Genomic DNA, 20,347 nt, shown 5'->3' with positions numbered 1-20,347 from the left:
CCAGTTGCTTCATTTGCAAATATTTTCTCCCATTCTGAGGGTTGTCTTTTCATCTTGTTTATGTTTTCCTTTGCTGTGCAAAAGCTTTTAAGTTTCATTAGGTCCCATTTGTTTATTTTTTGTTTTTATTTCCACTTCTCCAGGAGGTGGGTCAAAAAGGATCTTGCTGTGATGTATGTCATAGAGTGTTCTGCCTATGTTTTCCTCTAAGAGTTTTATAGTGTCTGGCCTTACGTTTAGGTCTTTAAGCCATTTTGAGTTTATTTTTGTGTATGGTGTTTTAGTTCTTACATTAAGGTCTTTGATCCATTTTGAGTTAATTTTTGTATATGGTGTTAGGTAAGGGTCCAACTTCATTCTTTTGGATGTGGATGTCCAGTTTTCCAAGTACTGTTTGTGGAAAAGACTGTCCTTTCCCCATTGAATGGTCTTGACACCCTTGTCAAAAATAATTTGACCATATATGTGAGGGTTTATTTCTGGACTTTCTTTCTTTAAAAATTTTTTTTACACTGTAATTATATCCCTACATGTGGGGATTCTTTTTTTTTTTTTTTTTTGGTTGGGGGTAGGAGTTTATTAATTAATTAATTTTTTTTTTGCTGTGTTGGGTCTTTGTTTCTGTGCGAGGGCTTTTTCTAGTTGCGGCAAGCGGGGGCCACTCTTCATCGTGGTGCACGGGCCTCTCACTATCGTGACCTCTCTTATTGCAGAGCACAGGCTCCAGACGCGCAGGCTCAGTAGTTGTGGCTCACGGGCCTAGTTGCTCCGCGGCATGTGGGATCCTCCCAGACCAGGGCTCAAACCCGTGTCCCCTGCATTAGCAGGCAGATTCTCAACCACTGCGCCACCAGGGAAGTCCTGACTTTCTATTCTACTTCATTGGTCTATATGTCTGTCTTTATGCAGTACAAGTGTTTTGATTACGTTAGCTTTATTGATTTCAAATTTTATCCCATCGTAGTTGGAGAAGATAATTTGTATGATATTTATCTTTTTAAAACTATTGATACTTAATTTGTGGTCTAACATATGGTCTATTCTGGAAAGTGTCCCATGTGTGGACAATTAACTTTTTCTGTTTTTGTTGTTGTTGTTTGTTTGTTTCAAAGATGTTTTGCTTTGTCATTTAATTTTCTTATGACCTTTTGGATATACTCACATGTTCTGGCTCTTTCTAATGTGATTTATTTTTCAATTGCTTTTTATGCTTAGAAATTCCTTTTCCAAGGTCAGTTAAATATTCTCAATTGTTCTAGTTTATTTTTAAAAATTCAGAAACATGGTATCTTCTTATGTATATTTGTTGGAACCTCTTAGAGGTTTTCTTTATATCAGTCACAACACTCGTTATCCACTTACCTGAGAAAAGAGTTCAGAACCTGGGATTACAGATCTTGATTTTAAAAATTATATTTTACATAATAGATCTTCTTTCAAACATTACTTTTGACATATTCATTAGGTCCTAAACACATATGCGACATTATTTACTTAATGTTATAGCTAAATAGTTTGGTTTCCTTGCTCAGTGCCAGTTGTTTAATATTATGACTTTTCCATTTTAGTTCTTAACTTCTTGGTTGGACAAAAGTCTTGAAACATTTAGTGCAGCCAGGCTCAACTTTCTTTACTAGTCTCTAGTACGCATCTATGTAAGTATAGTTTGCTGGTCTGAAGAAGGAATCATTTGCAGCTTTTGCATTAAGTCTCCGTTGATGGCAAGAAGCAGAATTGTCTAACTTAAACCAGCTAAAGCAAAGAGAAGGCATCTGTTGGCACATATAGGTGGGAAGAAGAGGACACAAGTCATTTGAGTTTCAGGCATGGATGGATCTAGCACTTTCTCTCTTGTGCATATTTGGTTGTTTCTCTCATTCTTTCCTATGGCAGATGACCTTCTTCCATTTGGTAGGAAGAAGGGGTGGGGGGGTCAGGGATGAGGGCACAGAATGCTGCAGATATGCAGCATCATAGCCAGTGATTCCAGAGGAAAGACATTTTCCTCCTTCCTCCATCCTAGGATCTATATATCCTCTAAAGGAATCTCATGCACCTAGTGTGGGCCATGTCCCTGCTCCTTGGACCAATTCCAGGGGCTGGGTGATGTTGTGCTGCCTTTGGCCAGGCCTGAGTTACATGCCCACCTCTGTGAAGGTAGAGAGTGGTTGGAAGTTTTACCAGAATCTAATGGAATGAGGAAGGGGAAATTTTCCCAAAGGAAAGAGGTGGGAGTAGGGGATGTACTGTACCAGAAAAATGAAGGAAGGGAGGCTGGGAAGAAAAACATAACTTGGGGCTCACTACATGCCTACTCTCTCATTCTCAGTCACTCTGAACCAATGAAAACACAAAAAACTACATTCCCAGGTATATACTGCCAAGAGTGTTACCCCACCCAAAAGTCCTGTGCTTCTCACGGGATGCAGTGAGCCTACCATTTCCACATTCCTCTCTCCCTTCTCTCACCTCCACACCCACCCACTCCAGAACAAAGAGTCAGATGATTAAATATTAACACTAGGTGTGGCCACCTCTTTTTCCTCCTGAAAGTAGAATCAGGAAAAATAAGATATTCCAACTCTTCACTGAATAGTAAAGCAATTTTTAGGGCAGAGAACATGATCATTGGGAATTTCTACTGTTGTTTTGCATGGATTCTTTGATATCTAGGCAGACCTTACCCTCTAATTTGTCTCTAATTTGTAGGGGCCAAATTTAAGTTGAAAAGAAAGGTGATTCCCTTCAGCTTCGTGAGGCCAACCTAGCCTCCAACCTTTAGAGTATTCCAGGGCTCCAGGGACATACCTCTTTTCACGGCTTTGGTTCATCTAAAGATGCCAGACTATGACTGATAATAAAACTGGAAGGGTATGTAATGGCCTGGTCATGGGGGAGCCTTGATTGCCATGCTGAGGAGCTCGGACTACCCCTAGGTAATGGTGTGGCATCAGAGGGTCTTGGGGGAGTAAAATTGTCCAGTTTGCTATTTGGACCTACTGCTGTGGTCTGGTACTCTCACCTTGATGAACTGTACTTTTATTTTTTAATTTAATTTAATTTTTAAATTATTTTAAAAAATTGAGATATAGTTGATGTACAATTTTACATAAGTTACAGGTGTAAAACAGAGTGATTCACAATTTGTAAAGTTATACTCCATTTATAGTTATTATAAAACGTTGGCTCTATTCCCTGTGGTACAGTATATCCTTGTAGCTTATTTATTTTATATGTAGTAGCTTATACCTCTTAATTCCCTACCCCTGTTTTGCCCCTCCCCCCTTCCCTCTCTCCACTGGTAACCACTAGTTGATTCTCTATATCTGTGAGTCTGCTCCTGTTATATTTTTTGTTATATTCACCAGTTTGTTGTTTTTTTTCTATTTTAAAAAAAAATTATTTTGGCCATGCCGTGTGGCTTGTGGGATCTTAGTTCCCTGACCAGGGATTGAACCCAGGCCCTTGGCAGTGAAAGTACAGAGTCCTAACCACTGGACTGCTGGGGAATTCCTGTTGTATTTTTTAGATTCCACATATAAGTGATGTCATACAGTATTTGTCTTTCTCTGTCTGACTTATTTCACTTAGCATAATGCTCTCCAAGTCCATCCATGTTGTTGCAATGGCAAAATTGATAAACTGTGCTTTTAAAGAACAGTGTTTTAATTTCTCTGCCTTGGATATTTGCTATTGTACTTTTATAACCTACTCATCTGGGGGGGTGGGTCCATAAATCTTTGTGAAATATGTTCCAAATACGCCCAGCATGGAGGGAGAAGTGCAAAAGAAAAAGGACTGTCTGGATTATCATCCAAATCCCCATGTTGCAGGAGACTAGCACGTAGATTATGGACTAAGCAGAGGCTGGAAGGTGAGGAGGTGGCCGGTGACAAGAAGATGCATGACGATCTTAGGATTCTGTGAAGGATCCAGAGGGAACAGGCTAAATTGGAACCAGATGTTGAAGTCGAGGTGAAACATTTCTTTGTTTATTTAAGAAGATTATAATTTACAGAGCCAGTGAGGTGATTATTGATGTTTCAGGTTTATATACACAATATGAATATGTCTTTTAAGTTGAAAGGCCACATACCTGGAAAACTAGGTTGGCATTTTCATGCATTCCAAATATTTCTGGGTCATCTATCAAAGGCAGGTTTTCAATGTAGTCCTTAAACTCTTGTAGGCTGTCAGCCAAGGGTGCAAAATAGATACCTGTTATTGAAAACACAGAAGGCAATATGTCTCAAATAGACAAGCTTTGAGTACTGCCAGGTTTGGTGCTTCTCTGTCTGTTCAGATGGTGGCTATAATCAGCTGCCTCACATAGAAACAGGGATGGTTTTTGCTCGCCTTCATCCCTGTGTCTAGTTTCTTTACCTTTTCTTGAGGCCTTTACATCTAATCAGTGTCCGAACCTTTCAGGGTGTTAACCTGCAGAACATTTCAAGGTTCTGAGAACCCAGGGATGTGCTACTGAGAGGTGTGTTCCGAATTTATGGAACTTTGAAAACGCACTTAGAATACCACCCATTTTAGAGCAGAAATAATTCAAAATGGTTATCGTACAATAGGTATCTTTGTACTCTTACAACCAAAGCCGTTTTGAAGGTGGTCAAGCATGAGGATGGGAGGGTGTGGGGTCTGGGTTGTGAGGACTGGACACAGACAGCTCCTGGATGGAAAACTGAGAGATGCTGTCAACGACTTCTTGGCAAAAGTTGTTTTCCATGATATTGAAATGTCACTCACCTGATTCAGAATATTTATAATCCTCTTGTAATGTTTCAGGAGAAAAGAATCTTTTCAAAACAGTACGAAGGCATCTTTGATCCCAGGTATCTGTAACTCTACCACCATATGTAATTTCACCTGAAAAGAAGTTTGCGTTTAAAAACATTGTTTGCTTTTAATTGATATGCATACCCACATTCTAATAGGTTTATTTATTCATACATTTATTTGGTACTGAAAGTGGAAATAGCACATTGAGTTTCTTCTATTACCCCACCCCCAAAGATAATAAAAGTCAACTTTTAAAAAGCAGAAAAAAATCTAGTATATGTTCTCTCCCCTAATTATTTTGCTTTTCCCAAATAACTGAAACTAAAGCCAGTGAGGTCTATTTACATGTTTCTTTCTTCTTCCTGTTTTTTTTCTTCAAAAATATTGATTTTGGGTCTTATCCCATCATTGACTGTAGTATTCTAAAACAGACATACTTTCTATGAACCACTGCTTCTTTTGGGGGCCAATGAGCTAAATGAAACCAAAACATTTACAACAAGCCATTCAAACTCTATACATACCTTATAAATCATTGATATTAAGCCAAGGAAGAAAGATAGATCCAAAGTGAAAGAGACAACTTGCCTCACAGAAATTATGTTATGGGGAATCACAATTTATTGGTATCCCATCTCTTTCCACAGAGAAATTATGCTCCACCGTCATCCCCAAGTTACAAGTAGGAAAGATATCTATTCTGCATTGGAATGATTGTACTGCTGGATGATATAATTCCTTGGAAAAATTCCAGACCCATTGCTACAATTCATTATTCACCTCTGTAGTGTTCCGAAAAGGATTTTACTTATGATACTGATATTGCCAACTTCTGAATCCTTTAAATGTTCATCCATTCTCATCTCCATCTCTTTCATTATGTCAAGAAGATTTTTTTTTTTTAATTCTTTTTCAAGCTGAGATGGTTGGTTGAGAGTAAGTTATTTGTGTTTGGAATCTCAGTAATTTATTTCTTCCAGGATAGCAACGTCCTGGCTTGCACCTATCTTCCCTCTCCTTGTTGAGGCACTTCTGGTCAGTCTTACTGGCTCAGCCACTTAGAGTGAAGATGTTGGGGAGTAAGTGCCAGAGCTGATGATCAAGTAACTGACTCCCTGTATTAGCAATTCTAAGAGGGAAGAAAGAGATGCTGCTGTACTTTCCTGAGAATACTCTTCAGTCACTCTCTGGGAAATCTTGCAACACAAAGTTGGGTTAAATCTTTGTGGTGGGTCCATCTAGCTTCAGACTAACTTGGATCCTGAGGGCTAGATGGGAATATAAAGGTCAAGTTTCTTCAACTGCATCATGGTGTCTGGAAAAGGAGGGTGGCCAGGAAAACACAGACTCCAATAATTAGTCAGTGGTGAGAGCAAAGAGTTGCCCTGAAGTGCATTATTCTAAAAAAAATTTCGGGGACTTCCCTGGCGGTCCAGTGGTTAAGACTTCACGCTTCTACTGTAGGGGGCCCGGGTTTGATGCCTGGTTGGGAAACTAAGATCCCACATGCCGTGCGGCAGGGCCAAAAAATTAAAAAAAAATTATATTTTGAGAAGCAGCACAGAAATATTTGCCTTAAAAATCATCAGACTTTGTGATTCTGTGTCCAGATTTAGTGTTATGTTTTTCTTGGATCAAAATGAGTAAACCAGGAACTCGAATAATTTGATTCAGGGTAGACGACTCAATTTTAGGCTTACTTTTAGGAAGGGGTCTTTTGGGTTTAGAAGACAGAATGTGGGGAGGGGGCATCTACCATTCACGTCCACCACCTGTCCTGGCCCAGGCATCACAGTTCCTGAGGGTCTTGTTGCAAATCCTGATGTGGTGTCTTCCCCTTCTCTTCCATTCCTAACCCTGTGGGCTGGCTCAGGGATGGCCAGACACAAACTGGATAGGCCTTAGGTTTGGCTCTGTCTTTGCCCACTTTGAGCTCAGAGCTGTCTCTTGGACTTAGGCATCACTGTAGCTTACTCTATAAAATTTTAAGGACCGCCCCGCCCCCGCTCCAACCCCAAATACCTTCCCATATTTAAAGCCTCCTTAATCTTTCTCTGTTTATTCTCTCCTGTCTAGTCTCCCCCTTAGTGTTGCTGTATCCCCTTGTTCAATTCTTCGTCTTGCTTTTGTTATAGCTTTATACGTGGTTGCACCTGTTCCCAGCCTAAAAGACTATAATTGCCAACCATTGCTTATAAGGTAGAGCCCAAAGTTATTAACACCACACACTGGCTTTCAAGATGTGCCCACAGATCACCTTTTTTTAGTTTTATTGAAGATAAAGCTTTCCTCCATGTACATCTCCTCTTTATACTCTGCTCTGGCACTCATGAACTACTCACAGCGTCTACAGGCATGCCACATCCCGACACTGCTGGGCTTTACCATCACTGTTCTCTCTGCCAGTGTTCTCTCCTGCCTCTTCTCTCCTGCTGAGCCCAACCCACCGTTCAGTGCCCCACTCAACCATTGCCTCCTTGGTGGAGCTTTCCCAGATTCCTCCAGGTAGGCTTATTTCCTCCTTCTGAATTCCCACAGCATTGTCCATACACCTCTATTTTGGTAATTGTCATACCATATTATAATTTATTTATTATCTCTACCCCATGAGTTTTTGGTAGGCAGGGACTACATCATCTTTGTATTTCCAGCATTTAGCATAGTGGTACTAACCTGTATTTTCTGGATTAATCCATAAATGACTGCCTAAAATCCCACCACAAGCAAATATCATTGCCTGGATAAAGCATTGCCTTTTTTTCTCCTATTGTTTTTTTTTTTTTTAAACATTTTTGATGAGCTTGAAAATTATGTCACTTAAAATTTACATGTATAATTAAATAGTTTTTAGTAAATTGACAAAGTTGTGTAACCATCACCACGATCTAATTGTAGAACATTTCTATCATCTCCCCCAAATAAATCTTGCGCCCATTTGCAGTCACTGTCCATTTCTTATCACCGGCCCCATGCAATCACGATCTTACTTTCTGTCTGTATATTTGCTTTTTCTGGAAATTTCACATAAATGGTATATACAACATGTGATATTTTGTGTCTGGCTTCTTTTACTTAGCATAAAGTTTTTGAGATTTATCCAAGTTGGAGCATGTATCAGTACTTTATTTCTTTTTTATGGTGGAGTAATATTACATCTGTAATATTGTATGGATATACCTCACTTTATCCATTCATCAGCTGATAGACATTCATGTTGTTTCCACTTTTGGGGATTATGAATAATGCTGTTATGAACATTTCTGTACAAGTTTTGGTGTGGACATGAGTTTTTATTTTCCCTGGTATATAACTAGGCATGGAATGGAATTTCTGGGTCATATGGTAAATCTATTAAAACATTTTCCAAAGCAGCAGCAACATATTACATTGTCACCAGCTATGTATGAGGGTTCCACTTTCTCCACATCCTTGCTAACACTTGTTACTGTCTTTTTTTATTATAGTCATCCTAATGGGTATAAAGTGGTATCTCATTATGGCTTTAATTTTCATTTTCCTAATGACTAAGTGAGCTTATTAGGCATTTGTATGTCTTTTTTGTGAAATGTACATTCAAATCTTTTGCCCATTTAAAAACTGGATTATTTTTCTTCTTACTGTTGCTAGAGCTCTTTATATACTTCGTATACAGGTGCTTTATCAGATATATGATTGCAAATATTCTCTCTCAGTCTATGGCTTCCTTTTTCACTTTCTTGACGGTGTTTGCTGAAGTTTAAAAGTTTTACATGTTGGGGCTTCCCTGGTGGCGCAGTGGTTGAGAATCTGCCTTCCGATGCAGGGGATGCGGGTTCGTGCCCCGGTCCGGGAAGATCCCACATGCCGCGGAGCGGCTGGGCAGGTGAGCCATGGCCACTGACCCTGTGTGTCCGGAGCCTGTGCTCCGCAACGGGAGAGGCCACAACAGTGAGAGGCCCGCGTACCACACACACAAAAAAGTTTTACATGCTGAAGAAGTTGAATTTATTATTTTTCTTTTATTGCTAGTGCTTTTTGTGTCATATCTAAGAAGCCATTATTAACCCAAAGTCATGAAGATTTACTTATATGCTTTCTCCTAAGAGTTTTATAGTTTTAGCTCTTACATTTAGATATATCACTCATTTTGAATTAATTTTTTGTATGGTGTGAGATAAGGATCCAAGTTCATTCTTTTGCAGATGGATATCCAATTGTCCCAGCATCATTTATTGAAAAGACTCTCCTTCCCCCATTGAATTGTCCTGGCACCTTTGTTAAAAATAAATTGACCAGGGACTTCCCTGGTGGTGCAGTGGTTAAGAATCCGCCTGCCAATGAAGGGGACACAGGTTCGAGCCCTGGCCCGGGAAAATCCCACACGCCTCGGAGCAACTAAGCCCGTGCGCCACAACTACTGAGCCTGTGCTCTAGAGCCTGCGAGCCACAGCTACTGAGCCCATGTGCCACGACTACTGAAGCCCGCGCACCTAGAGCCCATGCTCCGCAACAAGAGAAGCCACCACAATGAGAAACCCGTGCACCACAACAAAGTGTGGGCCACACTCGCCACAACTAGAGAAAGCACGAGTGCAGCAACAGAGACCCAACACAGCCAAAAATAAATACATAAATAAATTTATTTAAAAAAATAAATTAACCATAAATATAAGGGTTTATTTCTGGATTCTCAATTCTGTTCCATTGATTATATGTCTATCCTTATGCCAGTACCATATTGTTTTTTTAAAAAAATTGAATTTAGTTGATTTACAATATTGTGTTAGTTTCAGGTGTACAGCAGTGATTCGTTTACCCGAATTTGTATATATATATATATATATATATATATATTCCAATTCTTTTCCTTTATAGTTTATTACAAGATATTGAATATAGTTCCCTGTACTATACAGTAAGTCCTTGTTGTCTCACACTGTCTTGATAATTGTAGCTTTGTATAACTTTTGAAATTGGGAAATGTAACTCTTCTGACTTCATTCTCTTTTTTCAGGATAGTTTTTGCTCTTTGGGGCCCTTTGCATTTCCATCCAAATGCTGTAATCAGCTTGCCAATGTCAGCAACAGTGTCAGCTGAGATTTTGATAGGGATTGTGTTAAATCTATAGATCGGTCTGGGGATTATAGCCACTTTCACAATATTGTATCTCTCAAAACACGAGCATGTCATGTCTCTTCATTTATTTAGATTAATTTTCTTTGGCAGTGCTTTGCAGGTTTCAGTGCACAAATCTGCACTTCTTTTGGTAAATTTATTCTTAAGTAGTTTATTCTTTTTTTTTTTTTTTTTGCAGTACGCGGGCCTCTCACTGTTGTGGCCTCTCCCACTGCGGAGCACAGGCTCCGGACGTGCAGGCCCAGCGGCCATGGCTCACAGGCCCAGCCGCTCTGCGGCATGTGGGATCCTCCCAGGCCGGGGCATGAACCCGTGTCCCCCGCATTGGCAGGCGGACTCTCAACCACTGCGCCACCAGGGAAGCCCAGTTTATTCTTTTTGATGTTATCATGAATAGAATTAAAAGTATTTTCTAATTGTTCATTGCCAGTGTATAAAATGCAGTTGATTTTTGTATATTGACTTTGTATCCTACAACCTTGCCAAACTCATTTGTTACTTCCAGTTTGTGTGTGTGTGTGCATGTGTGTGAATTCCTTAAGATTTTCTGCATGTAAGATCTTGTCATCTGCAAATAAAGATAGGTTTACTTCTTCCATGCTAATCTGGATGTCTGATTTCTTTTCCTTGTCTAATTTCCCTGGCTAGAACCTTCAGCCCAACACTGAATAGTAGTGATGAGAGCAGATACATCTTTGTCTCATTCCTTTCTATCCTTTTCAAAACACAGTTACTTCCACAGCAGTAGAAATTGAGGTAACCAGAAAGGTCAAGTGTTCTAGGAGAGAAGGAAGGGAGAGAAAAGCTAGGAAGCAGAAAATTCAGGGTACATAGAGGGTGCCAGAGAATTCTGACTAACTCACTGTTATGTTAAGCAATGTTGGCCACACAGGAGTGGCTGGGAGCAGGAGTACAAAGTAGCTTCCCAGTTTCCATACCCACTTCTCTTGGTTCACCCTGGGGATGGGTCCTCATCCATTTCCAAACTGTTTCGCTGCCCTTTGCTCAAACATGTTCCAAGGTGTCACGTGCTGTTCAAGGCTCTAGATCAGCTGATACCTCTCTGCTGTTCCCCATTTCCCTTGCTCACCAATGAAAACCATCCATTCCCAGTCTGCTCTCTCCCTCCCTCACCTCCCAGTGGGAATCTGTTCTTCATTATTTGGGTCTACATGGTCTAAATTGTATCTGATTTTGGCAGTAAGATCTCATTTGGCCACAATTCAAATTTGTTAAAAATTGTAATTCCTGAAATAGTTTTTCCTTTTTCTTAAGTACACCTAACTCAACAGGTCTTGACTTGTCAATCATGTTTAGATTCTTTTGAATTTAAGAGCACAGACTCTGGAGGCTGGACTGCCTGCCTTTACATCTTGGCTTCACCCTTGTAAACTGTGTTCTTCAGGTTCCTCGTGTGTAAAATAGGGATATAATAGTTTTCACCTTATAGGGTTGTTGTGAGGATTAAATCTGCTAATTCATGGGACATGCTTAAAACATGCTTAGCATGTAGCAAGAGCTATCTAAGTTTTTATTATTTATCTAAGTTATTATTTGGGAAAACATCTGTCCCATTTCCTATGTGTAAATATTTTAATGATATTCTTATCATGGTCTTATCTTCTCAAAGGCAGTATCAGAAGTCATCACCACCGTCACCAAAGGCTTGGGAGGACACCGTCTTGGTATAAGCCAGGTGGGTGTAAACCAACAACTGTGTGGTGCACAGCTGGACGTCACGCCATGTGGGCATACTGACCAGTGATGTAAATCAATGCATTCCAGGGAATCTTTCCTTCTTGACAGTAAAGGTTGAGGTTCAGTAAAGCACATTCCCTGTCACTGTCATTAAATTCATAGCAGATATTCCAACCAAGAGGGCCGAACTTTTTTCTCTCCTGGAATAGAAAATGAAAATGGTCTTAAAGTTTGATAAAATTAATTGTGTAAAATACTGAAAACTAAAAGGTTTCTGTTGAAGTTGAGCATCCTCATTGTGCAAAATCAGTTAAAATCACGACATTCAACTTGAGCCAGGCTTTCAGTTTGGCTGTTACCAAATGGGGCAGGCACCTCTTCCTCCAACACCGGCCTTTTGCCAATTTTCCAAAAGAAAACCTGATATTACGAGAAATGTGAAAATGTGATAGACTTGTCAAAAGAACATTTGTTCTTCATGGTAAAATAAAATATTTCTCCATCAAAATAGGGAAAACTATCCCACCTAGAGTCTTTTGGCATAAAAATATTGACACTAATCACCCATCTGGTGGAGAGAGCTGCCCCCAACTCTTCTAAGAAGTCTGTCTATCACCCAGGATTTTCAGTCATGCGAGATGTGCTGGTTACATGCTGACTTATCTATAGTGGCCTTTTTTTTTTTTTTAAAACTGATACCCAGAATCTCAATTCTTGTTTTATAACTCTCCACAGTGAAATCTTTCCCTCTCTTTGTTATCTCCCTATCTCACCTAATTTCTTAATTCTAAACTACTGATTGTATCAGAGGATTGGTCCCACGTTCCCTCCTCTTTCCTTAAGTTAATATTTTTATTTAAAAATTTTAAAAATTATTATTATTTTTAAAATTTATTTATTTATTTTTGGCTGCGTTGGGTCTTCGTTGCTGCGCGCGGGCTTTCTCTAGTTGCCGTGAGTGGTGGCTACTCTTCGTTGCGGTGCGCGGGCTTTTCATTTTGGTGGCTTCTCTTGTTGTGGAGCACGGGCTCTAGGTGCGCCGGCTTCAGTAGCAGGCGGGTTCTTAATCACTGTGCCACCAGGGAAGTCCCTTTAAATTTATTTTTAAATTTTTATACAAGTTTTAAAGGTTACACTCCATTTACAGTTGTTACAAAATTTTGGCTATATTCCCCGTGTTGTACAATACATCCTTGAGCCTGTCTTACACCCAATAATTTGTACCTCCCCCTCCGCCACCCCAGATAGCCTCCCCACTCTGTAACCTGTATTGTTCTCTGTATCTGTGAGTCTGCTTCTTTTTTGTTATATTCACTAGTTTCTTGTATTTTTAAAATTATTTATTTATTTTTTAAATTAAATCTTTTATTTATTTATTTGGTTGCACTGGGTCTTAGTTGCAGCAGGCAGGCTCCTTAGTTGCGGCATGTGGGCTCCTTAGTTGTGGCATGCGAACTCTTACTTGCGGCATGCATGTGGGATCTAGTTCCTTGACCAGGGATCGAACCCCGGCCCCCTGCATTGGGAGCGCAGAGCCTTAACCACTGAGCCACCAGGGAAGTCTCTGTTGTATTTTTAAAAATAACTTGTTTTATAACTTAAAAAAAAATTATTTATTTATTTATTTATTTATTTTTGGCTGCGTCGGGCCTTAGTTGCAGCACGCGGGCTTCTCTCTAGTTGTGGTGTGCGGGTTTTCTCTCTCTAGTTGTGGCGCTCAGGCTCCAGGGCCCGCGGGCTCTGTAGTTGTGGTGAGCAGGGTCCAGAGAGAGTGGGCTCTGTAGTTTGTGGCACGCAAGCTCTCTAGTTGAGGTGTGTGAGCTCAGTAGTTGTGGCGCGCAGGCTTAGTTGCCCCCGTGGCATGCGGGATCTTAGTTCCCCGACCAGGGATCGAACTGGCACCCCCTGCATTGCAAGGCAGATTCTTTACCACTGGCCCACCAGGGAAGTCCCTGTTGTATTTTTTAGATTCCACATATAAAGTGATATCGTATAGTGTTTGTCTTTCCTTTCTCTGCCTGACTTATTTCACTTAGTGTAATACCCTCCAAGTCCATCCATGTTGCTGCAAATGGCAAAATTTCATTCTTTTTTAATGGCTGATTAGTATTCCATTGTATATATATACCACATATATTTTTATCCATTCGTCTGTTGAGGGACACTTAGCTTGGTCTATATGTTGGCAACTGTATCATGTTTCCTCCTCTCCATCTCAAAATTTCCCTAAATCTTAAACCATCCCTCATCTCAGCTGCTTTTGTTAGTAGAACAAAGGCCTCCCTCTGGGAGCTCCAATCCCAGCCTCTCTGATCTCCTCTAGGACCTTGTTTACTTATTTATCCCATATTTTGCATCTTTAATCTTTGTTTCTTCTCTACTGATTCTTCATCTGCAGGCCACACACATTTGAAAACCAGGCAGCCTGTCTAATCAAGACCCCATACAGAGATATGGAGTCAGAATTCTGGTACAAGGGCCACAGGATGGGCACCAGATCAGGGCAGTGAGGTCTGAACAGAGCGGGGAAAGGAGTGCCCAGTTGAAGGCCACTTTTCAGGGGACTTGGAGCTCTAATCACAGGGAGGAAGCTGTTAAGGGTTAAGCCCACTCCAACAGGAGCAGGTGAGAGTGAAATTATTGTAAGAATAATGAAGACTTGCCGACTGACATGATATATATGTGTAAAGGAGGAAGAATAAAAATAATCCTGAAACTCTGAGTGTAGGTGATTGAGAGAATGGGACCACCAATTTCAGGAGTAGAGTCTGGAAGGGAAGCAGATTTTGCGAGTGAAGCACAGCTGTGGAGATCAATTTCGTGTTCTTGAATTTGACCTAGTGCGTTCATCCAGGAGATGGTTCTCCTTAGGTCAGAGCAGAGCTGGGAGGCAAAGCTGTGAGATACAGAGGCAAGGGGTATGCAGAGATCAGGGACTGAGTTAAAACAACTTGGATTCAGACAGAACAGGGCCCTCAGCATTTCACAATGCCATTTGTAAGCTTTTACTTGATTCTTTTTATTGATTTATTTTTAACCTAATACATTCTTGTCTCTATTAAAATACAAATTGAGTGTACCTGAATAATTGCATGGAAGAAACAAATGCCGAATATTATTTGTCTCCATTTTCTTCCAAGTATATTTTCTTCAAAAAATGAAGGTGTCATTTCGGTAAATGCTCGTCTGATATTTGCACGTAAACCTTTTGGAGGTTCATTGGTTACCTGTAGAGACACCCGCGGCAGAGAGGGTGGTTGTACAGATATGCATTATTTCCGAATAACACAAATAGGCTGAAGGCAGTGAGGGGACGTAAATAACCAATGCCTGGGAGGCATTCGTGCCCTGTTTGCGCCTGCTCTGTATTTTGCTCGGCCTCAGTCTCTGGAGAATAGGGGGTCCTCAGACCTATAGTGTGTGGACCACCTCAACAAGAACCTCAGACACTTCCATTTGGTGTCCATTTCTCTATACATGGACCAGAAAGGATGCTCAGGCTTTCTGCACTGGATTTTCTGGTCATCTCAACATACGGCATCACCCCACACTTTGCCTTGATGTCACAGGGCAGACAGGGAAGAGGCATCCCTGGTTCCTGGGTGATCATTCATATGCAGAGGCTTCCCATATATTGGAAACTTCCAGCCTTGCAATCCAGCAACCATACTCCCTGTGGGCCTTCCTGTTTCCCAAATGCTGAAACATCCTCTTAACTCTGGGAGGGGTTCTGTACTCATTCCTCTGCATCCTTGACGTTTTCTTATAGAGGGGAATAGTGGAGGTTTTGAATGACCAGCAACACTAGGGCACGTAAGGATGGGCAATGGCCTGGGAAATTGTTTCCCTGCTCACTCTCCGGTGAAGGGAGACCGACTCCTACTTCCCCACCTGGGCCACCTGGACTCTGACACAACCTGGCACAAGCCTGGGCTTCCTGGACCCACTTGGCGAACACCCTGAGGCCAATCATGTTACAGGCCAACCATACGTTACCTTGACAGAATTTTGAAGAACTGTAACAGGAAATGTATTACTAGGCATGGAACTTAAAAAAAGTCGAAATGTGTCCTTGATAACAATATCTGTTTAAAACAAAGACAAAACGACAAAAAAGGAAAATGCATACCTCTTAGTAACACTTTTCTGTAAGAAATAATTATTATAGCATAGCAAAAAAAAAATATGCTGCAAGTTCTGTTTAAAGACTAAGTTTTCTATTTTAAGTATTTTATGTTGTAAAATCTTCTAAAATGGAGGTGAGGGGACTCTTTACAGAAGCTCTTCACACAAGTCAGTTTGGCAGTCTAGATGCTGGCACATTTGAGTAAAGAAATTACTCAATTAATTTCTCAATTATTCAGTTTAATTTCACATTAATTTTCAATACGTGATAGAGGTGCTAAGGACCTTTCCTCTGAAATTGGGAAAATTTTCAATTGAAAGAGAGGACAGTTACTACATTTACGCTCAAGAAGGGGTTTTAGTTTTTGTTTGTTTTTATTTATTTTTTATTTTTTTAGCCATTCAATTTAAGGAAAATTGCGTGAAAATGGCCAGAAAGCCCTCTGGAGAAAAAAGAAATTTGTCCCTTCTGCAGAGATGTTGCAAAGGGACCTCAGGGAGCAGGGAAACGGAGAGACCTCACATACAGCATCAAGAAGTTAAGTCAATATACGCTTCCTTTCTGAGCTGTGGACAGAGAACCTAAGAAAGAGCAAGCTCCATTCCAGGTTCAAAAGGCCAAAGCAGAGCTGGGAAAATCATTGATTGCATCACAGGAAGACACAGCCATCATCGAAGGAGGCCTTTCTTGGCATTGGTCTCTAAGTACAAGTGATGGTGTTTCTCTGACACTCTCGGCTTGCTCCCTCCGAGGGAGGACCCGGGCACTAGCTGTTCCTTCTACCTGAATGATCTTCCTTTAGACTCCCTTATTTTCTTCAAGTGTTGGTCAAATGCCACCTTCTCAAAGAGGTCTATCTAGACCATGCCATTTAAAACTGCTATCCACCCTTCCTCCTCACCCGCATTCCATCCCAACCTTTCAGTTTCTCCTTACTTTCCTTTTAATGTTTTCCAAAGCACCGACCACATTCTATCATACCTTATAAATTACTTATTTGTTACGTAGTTTGTTTATTGTCTCTCTCCCCTCACTAACATGTAAGCTCAATGAGGGCAGATGACTATGGTTATTTTGTTCACCAACATATCCTAAGCACCTAGAACAATGCATGGCATGCGGTAGGTTCTCGAATATTTATTAAATGAATGACTGCAGATTAAAGTTGAATTTATGCTTCTTGGTTTGGTAATCTAAATTCATGAGCTGTATTAAATAGCTAAAATTAAAAGTTAATTCTAGTACAATTCTAGAACAGCACTAAAGTTGCTTGTATGGTAAAAACTATTAGGTATAAGTCAAACACCATCAAAGTCTTAGGGCTAATGATTTCATTAACCAAAAGAACCGAAGAGTGAAAAAGGCTAGGTTTAGAGAAGCATTTTTTTAAACTACATTTTCTCTTATAATTGCAAAAGCATCAAGAATCTTAACTTTCATAGACATCATAGAAGTTTAGGGCTGGAATGGAATTAGAAATCATCTTAGTTGTGGGACTTCTAGCAATGACGCTATGCAGTCATTTTATTGCGGGGGAAACTGAGGTCCAGAGAAGAGACCTGATGTGTACAGTCAGAAAGTGGTGGGGGTGAAATTCTAATCAGGTCTTAGAATTTCAAGCCCAGAGGGTTTTTTTCTTCCTCTCTCTCTTTTTTCTTTCATTCACTTTCTCTTTTCAGTTTATTTCCTGAATGTTTCTTTTTCTTTTTTTTTTTCCTGGTTCAAGTTAAACATTAGAACTCAAATGGTTAAGTTAATAAACAATTGTAACGAGGGCCAGGAGAGGATTTTTCTATCCACTTAAACACTTAAAATCCATCAACACCTTCGCTGGCTTCCATAGCCCATCCAGCCTCCTTGAAGGTCTGGCACTCTTGTCCAGGTCATTGTGAAGCTGAACTACAGGTCCATACTTGGAAGGCTCACATAGTACCACTGCAGCAAACTGCTTTTTAGATGCCTTCCCAGCATTTTTTTTCCTAATCATAATCCTAATCAGGATCAGGAACAGTAGTAAAGAACTTCTAGTCATTTTTCTTTAATTATTTAAATAGAAATAAGCCACAGGCCCAGCAGGAAGCAAGCCATCTCTTAATTGCATTGCAAAGAGTAGAAAGAGTGGAGATTCTGGATGGCAGATGCTAATGACTGTGTATCCTTGATGGAAGCAGCCTGCAGAAGGCAGGGCAGGGGGTACCCAGGGAATGAGGGGCCTTCTAGGGGCAGCCTAAGCCCTGGTTGTGGCTTGGTAACCAGTGCAGGCTGGCCGCCCTGTAAAGGAGCATCTCTTCACCTTAATAGGTAGCAATGAGGAAAGTCACATGCAAGATCATGTGCATATCTCTCACCTTCCTAGAAAGCCCTCTGTGGTCAGGGCAAAAAGGAGTACCCCAGAGAAAGGGCCCTGGATATCCCAGGCTGGGTATTCTCCTTCATGGCTTCCAGGGAGAGTGGTAAGGTGGGGTGCACACATCTTATTACCAATAATACAGTTCCTAAGGTTTCAACTGTTTTTACACTACTATATAAAAATGAGTAGATTCTAAGTCCACTCCTTTTCTCTTTGCAGTCCATTATACTTTCTTGAGTGGGAAAGAAGGTGGTGATATTATAGTTAGAGGTGGCAACCATGACTCATGCTGGGCACCCCCATGAGTGTGTGTGTGTCTGTGTGTGTGGGGGGGTGACATGAAGGTTGATTGTCATGTGGGTTACAGAGGATAAAAAGTGGTAAAACATTACTCTGAAAATTGGTTCTAATTTGAACTTTGCTCCTGAACTTCTCTCATTCTGTAGCAAAAGATTTAATTTCCTTTTTTTGTCCTAAGTCCAGTTTCTATTTCTTTTCATCATGCCTAGATATAATTTATTTTGAATTCAAATGGCCTCCCATAGAAGGCAACATGAAACAGAAATGATCAAGGGGATCATACCTTCAGCTTGGAGTCTGAACATCTTTATTTGAATCTGGGTTGTGTAACTTAACTACACCCCTCTAGATCTCAAATTTCTCTTTTTTAAAATGGGTAAAACAATGTCAACAATAAATAATTATTATAAGGATTGGATTCAACAAGAAAGGCCACGTGAAAAAGGTATTATACAAATGCTATGTGCTCCACATACTTGAATCTGTGAAGGTTTTAACTAGCTCCTCCATTGCCAACATCCAAGAAACAGCAAGATGGCAGTTTTGCAAAAATACCCAGTTTCCTGATTTCATTGCATCTTTGATCATTCTTTCAGCAATGGGTCCTTGTCCTTGCCCCAGTGAAATTGACTGCACCCTGAATTGATCAACAACAACAATGAAATGCTGTTTTATATTATTTTTAAGCAATGCAAGTATTAAGAAATGTAAATATGGTAGGCTCTTGCCTAGCATATGCACACATTTCAAACCCTCATTGTGATAGATGTGCAAATGTTTTTTCTTATTTTCTTGTTTTTAAAAATTTTTTTAATATAACACACAGAAGTACAAAAAACAAATTTATGGTTCTTTGAATTATCTCAAATAAACATCTGTGGTTGAAAAGAGAACTTTGCCAACACTCCAGGGATGTCTCTCCTATGCCCCTTTCTACTCCAATCATTTTCCCTTCCTCCATCCTAAAGGTATCCTTGGTCCTGACTTCCAACACTATAGGTCAGTTTTTAAAAAACTTTTGAAAAATTGAAGTCTAACATATTTACAAAAGTACACAAATCATTAGTGTATGGCTTAATGAGTTCTCCCAAAGGGAATGTATGCATGTAGCACCATATAGGGCAAAAAAAAAAGAACATTACTAGCACCCTCCCAATCAGTATCCTTCCTTATTCTCAAAGGCAACAACTATTTTGAATTCTAACACCATAGATTAATTTTGCTTGTTTTTGAATTTATATAAATGGAATCAAATAGCATATATATTTTTATATTTGGTTTATTTCAATCAACAATATTTCTTTAGATTAATTCATATTATTGTGTCATTGTAGTTCATTGCTGAATAATATTCCACTGTGTGCTTATATCCCAATTCATTCATCTATTCTGCTATTGATGGACATTTGGGCTATTTCTGGTTCTTGACTGTTACAAACAACGCTGCCATAAACATTCTCATAGATGTCTCTTGATATACATGTACTCTGTTTCTTTAAAAAAATTTATTTTAATTAATTTATTTTTGGCTGTGTTGGGTCTAAGTTGCTGCGTGTGGCTTTCCCTAGTTGCGGCAAGTGAGGGTTACTCTTCATTGTGGTGCATGGGCTTTCTCATTGCGGTGGCTTCTTTTGTTGCGGAGCATGGGCTCTAGTAGTTGTGGTGCACGGGCCCAGTAGCTGTGCCTTGCAGATTCTAGAGCGCAGGCTCAGAAGTCGTGGCACATGGGCTTAGTTGCTCCGTGGCATGTGGGATCTTCCTGGACCAGGGATCAAACCCATGTCCCCTGCATTGGCAGGTGGATCCTTAACCACTGCGCCACCAGGGAAGTCCATACATGAGTACTCCGTTTTGTTGTGTATATTCCTAGGAATGGAACTGCTGTTTGACAGAGTATGCGTATGTTTAACTTTTTTTTATAATATCAAACTGTTTTTCAAGGTGATGCCACCATTCCACACACCTACAA

General features: G+C 40.2%; 1 protein-coding gene across 1 annotated transcript in view; it reads right to left on the bottom strand.

Moving 5' to 3' along the window:
* The window catches only part of DNAH6 (dynein axonemal heavy chain 6), a 300,028-nt gene that overhangs the window by 19,363 nt on the left and 260,318 nt on the right, over positions 1 to 20,347 (bottom strand). The window contains exons 65-70 of the mRNA XM_024129964.2: positions 18,855 to 19,015; positions 15,599 to 15,687; positions 14,683 to 14,829; positions 11,664 to 11,802; positions 4,756 to 4,875; positions 4,097 to 4,218 (exon numbers count right to left, since the gene is read on the bottom strand). Coding sequence (XP_023985732.1) covers positions 4,097 to 4,218; positions 4,756 to 4,875; positions 11,664 to 11,802; positions 14,683 to 14,829; positions 15,599 to 15,687; positions 18,855 to 19,015 — 778 coding nt within the window. The remainder of the gene's footprint in view (positions 1 to 4,096; positions 4,219 to 4,755; positions 4,876 to 11,663; positions 11,803 to 14,682; positions 14,830 to 15,598; positions 15,688 to 18,854; positions 19,016 to 20,347) is intronic.

This window comes from Physeter macrocephalus, chromosome 12 (genome assembly GCF_002837175.3).
Source record: "Physeter macrocephalus isolate SW-GA chromosome 12, ASM283717v5, whole genome shotgun sequence".
Taxonomy (NCBI): domain Eukaryota; kingdom Metazoa; phylum Chordata; class Mammalia; order Artiodactyla; family Physeteridae; genus Physeter; species Physeter macrocephalus.
This window is presented reverse-complemented; position numbering and strand designations above follow the sequence as displayed.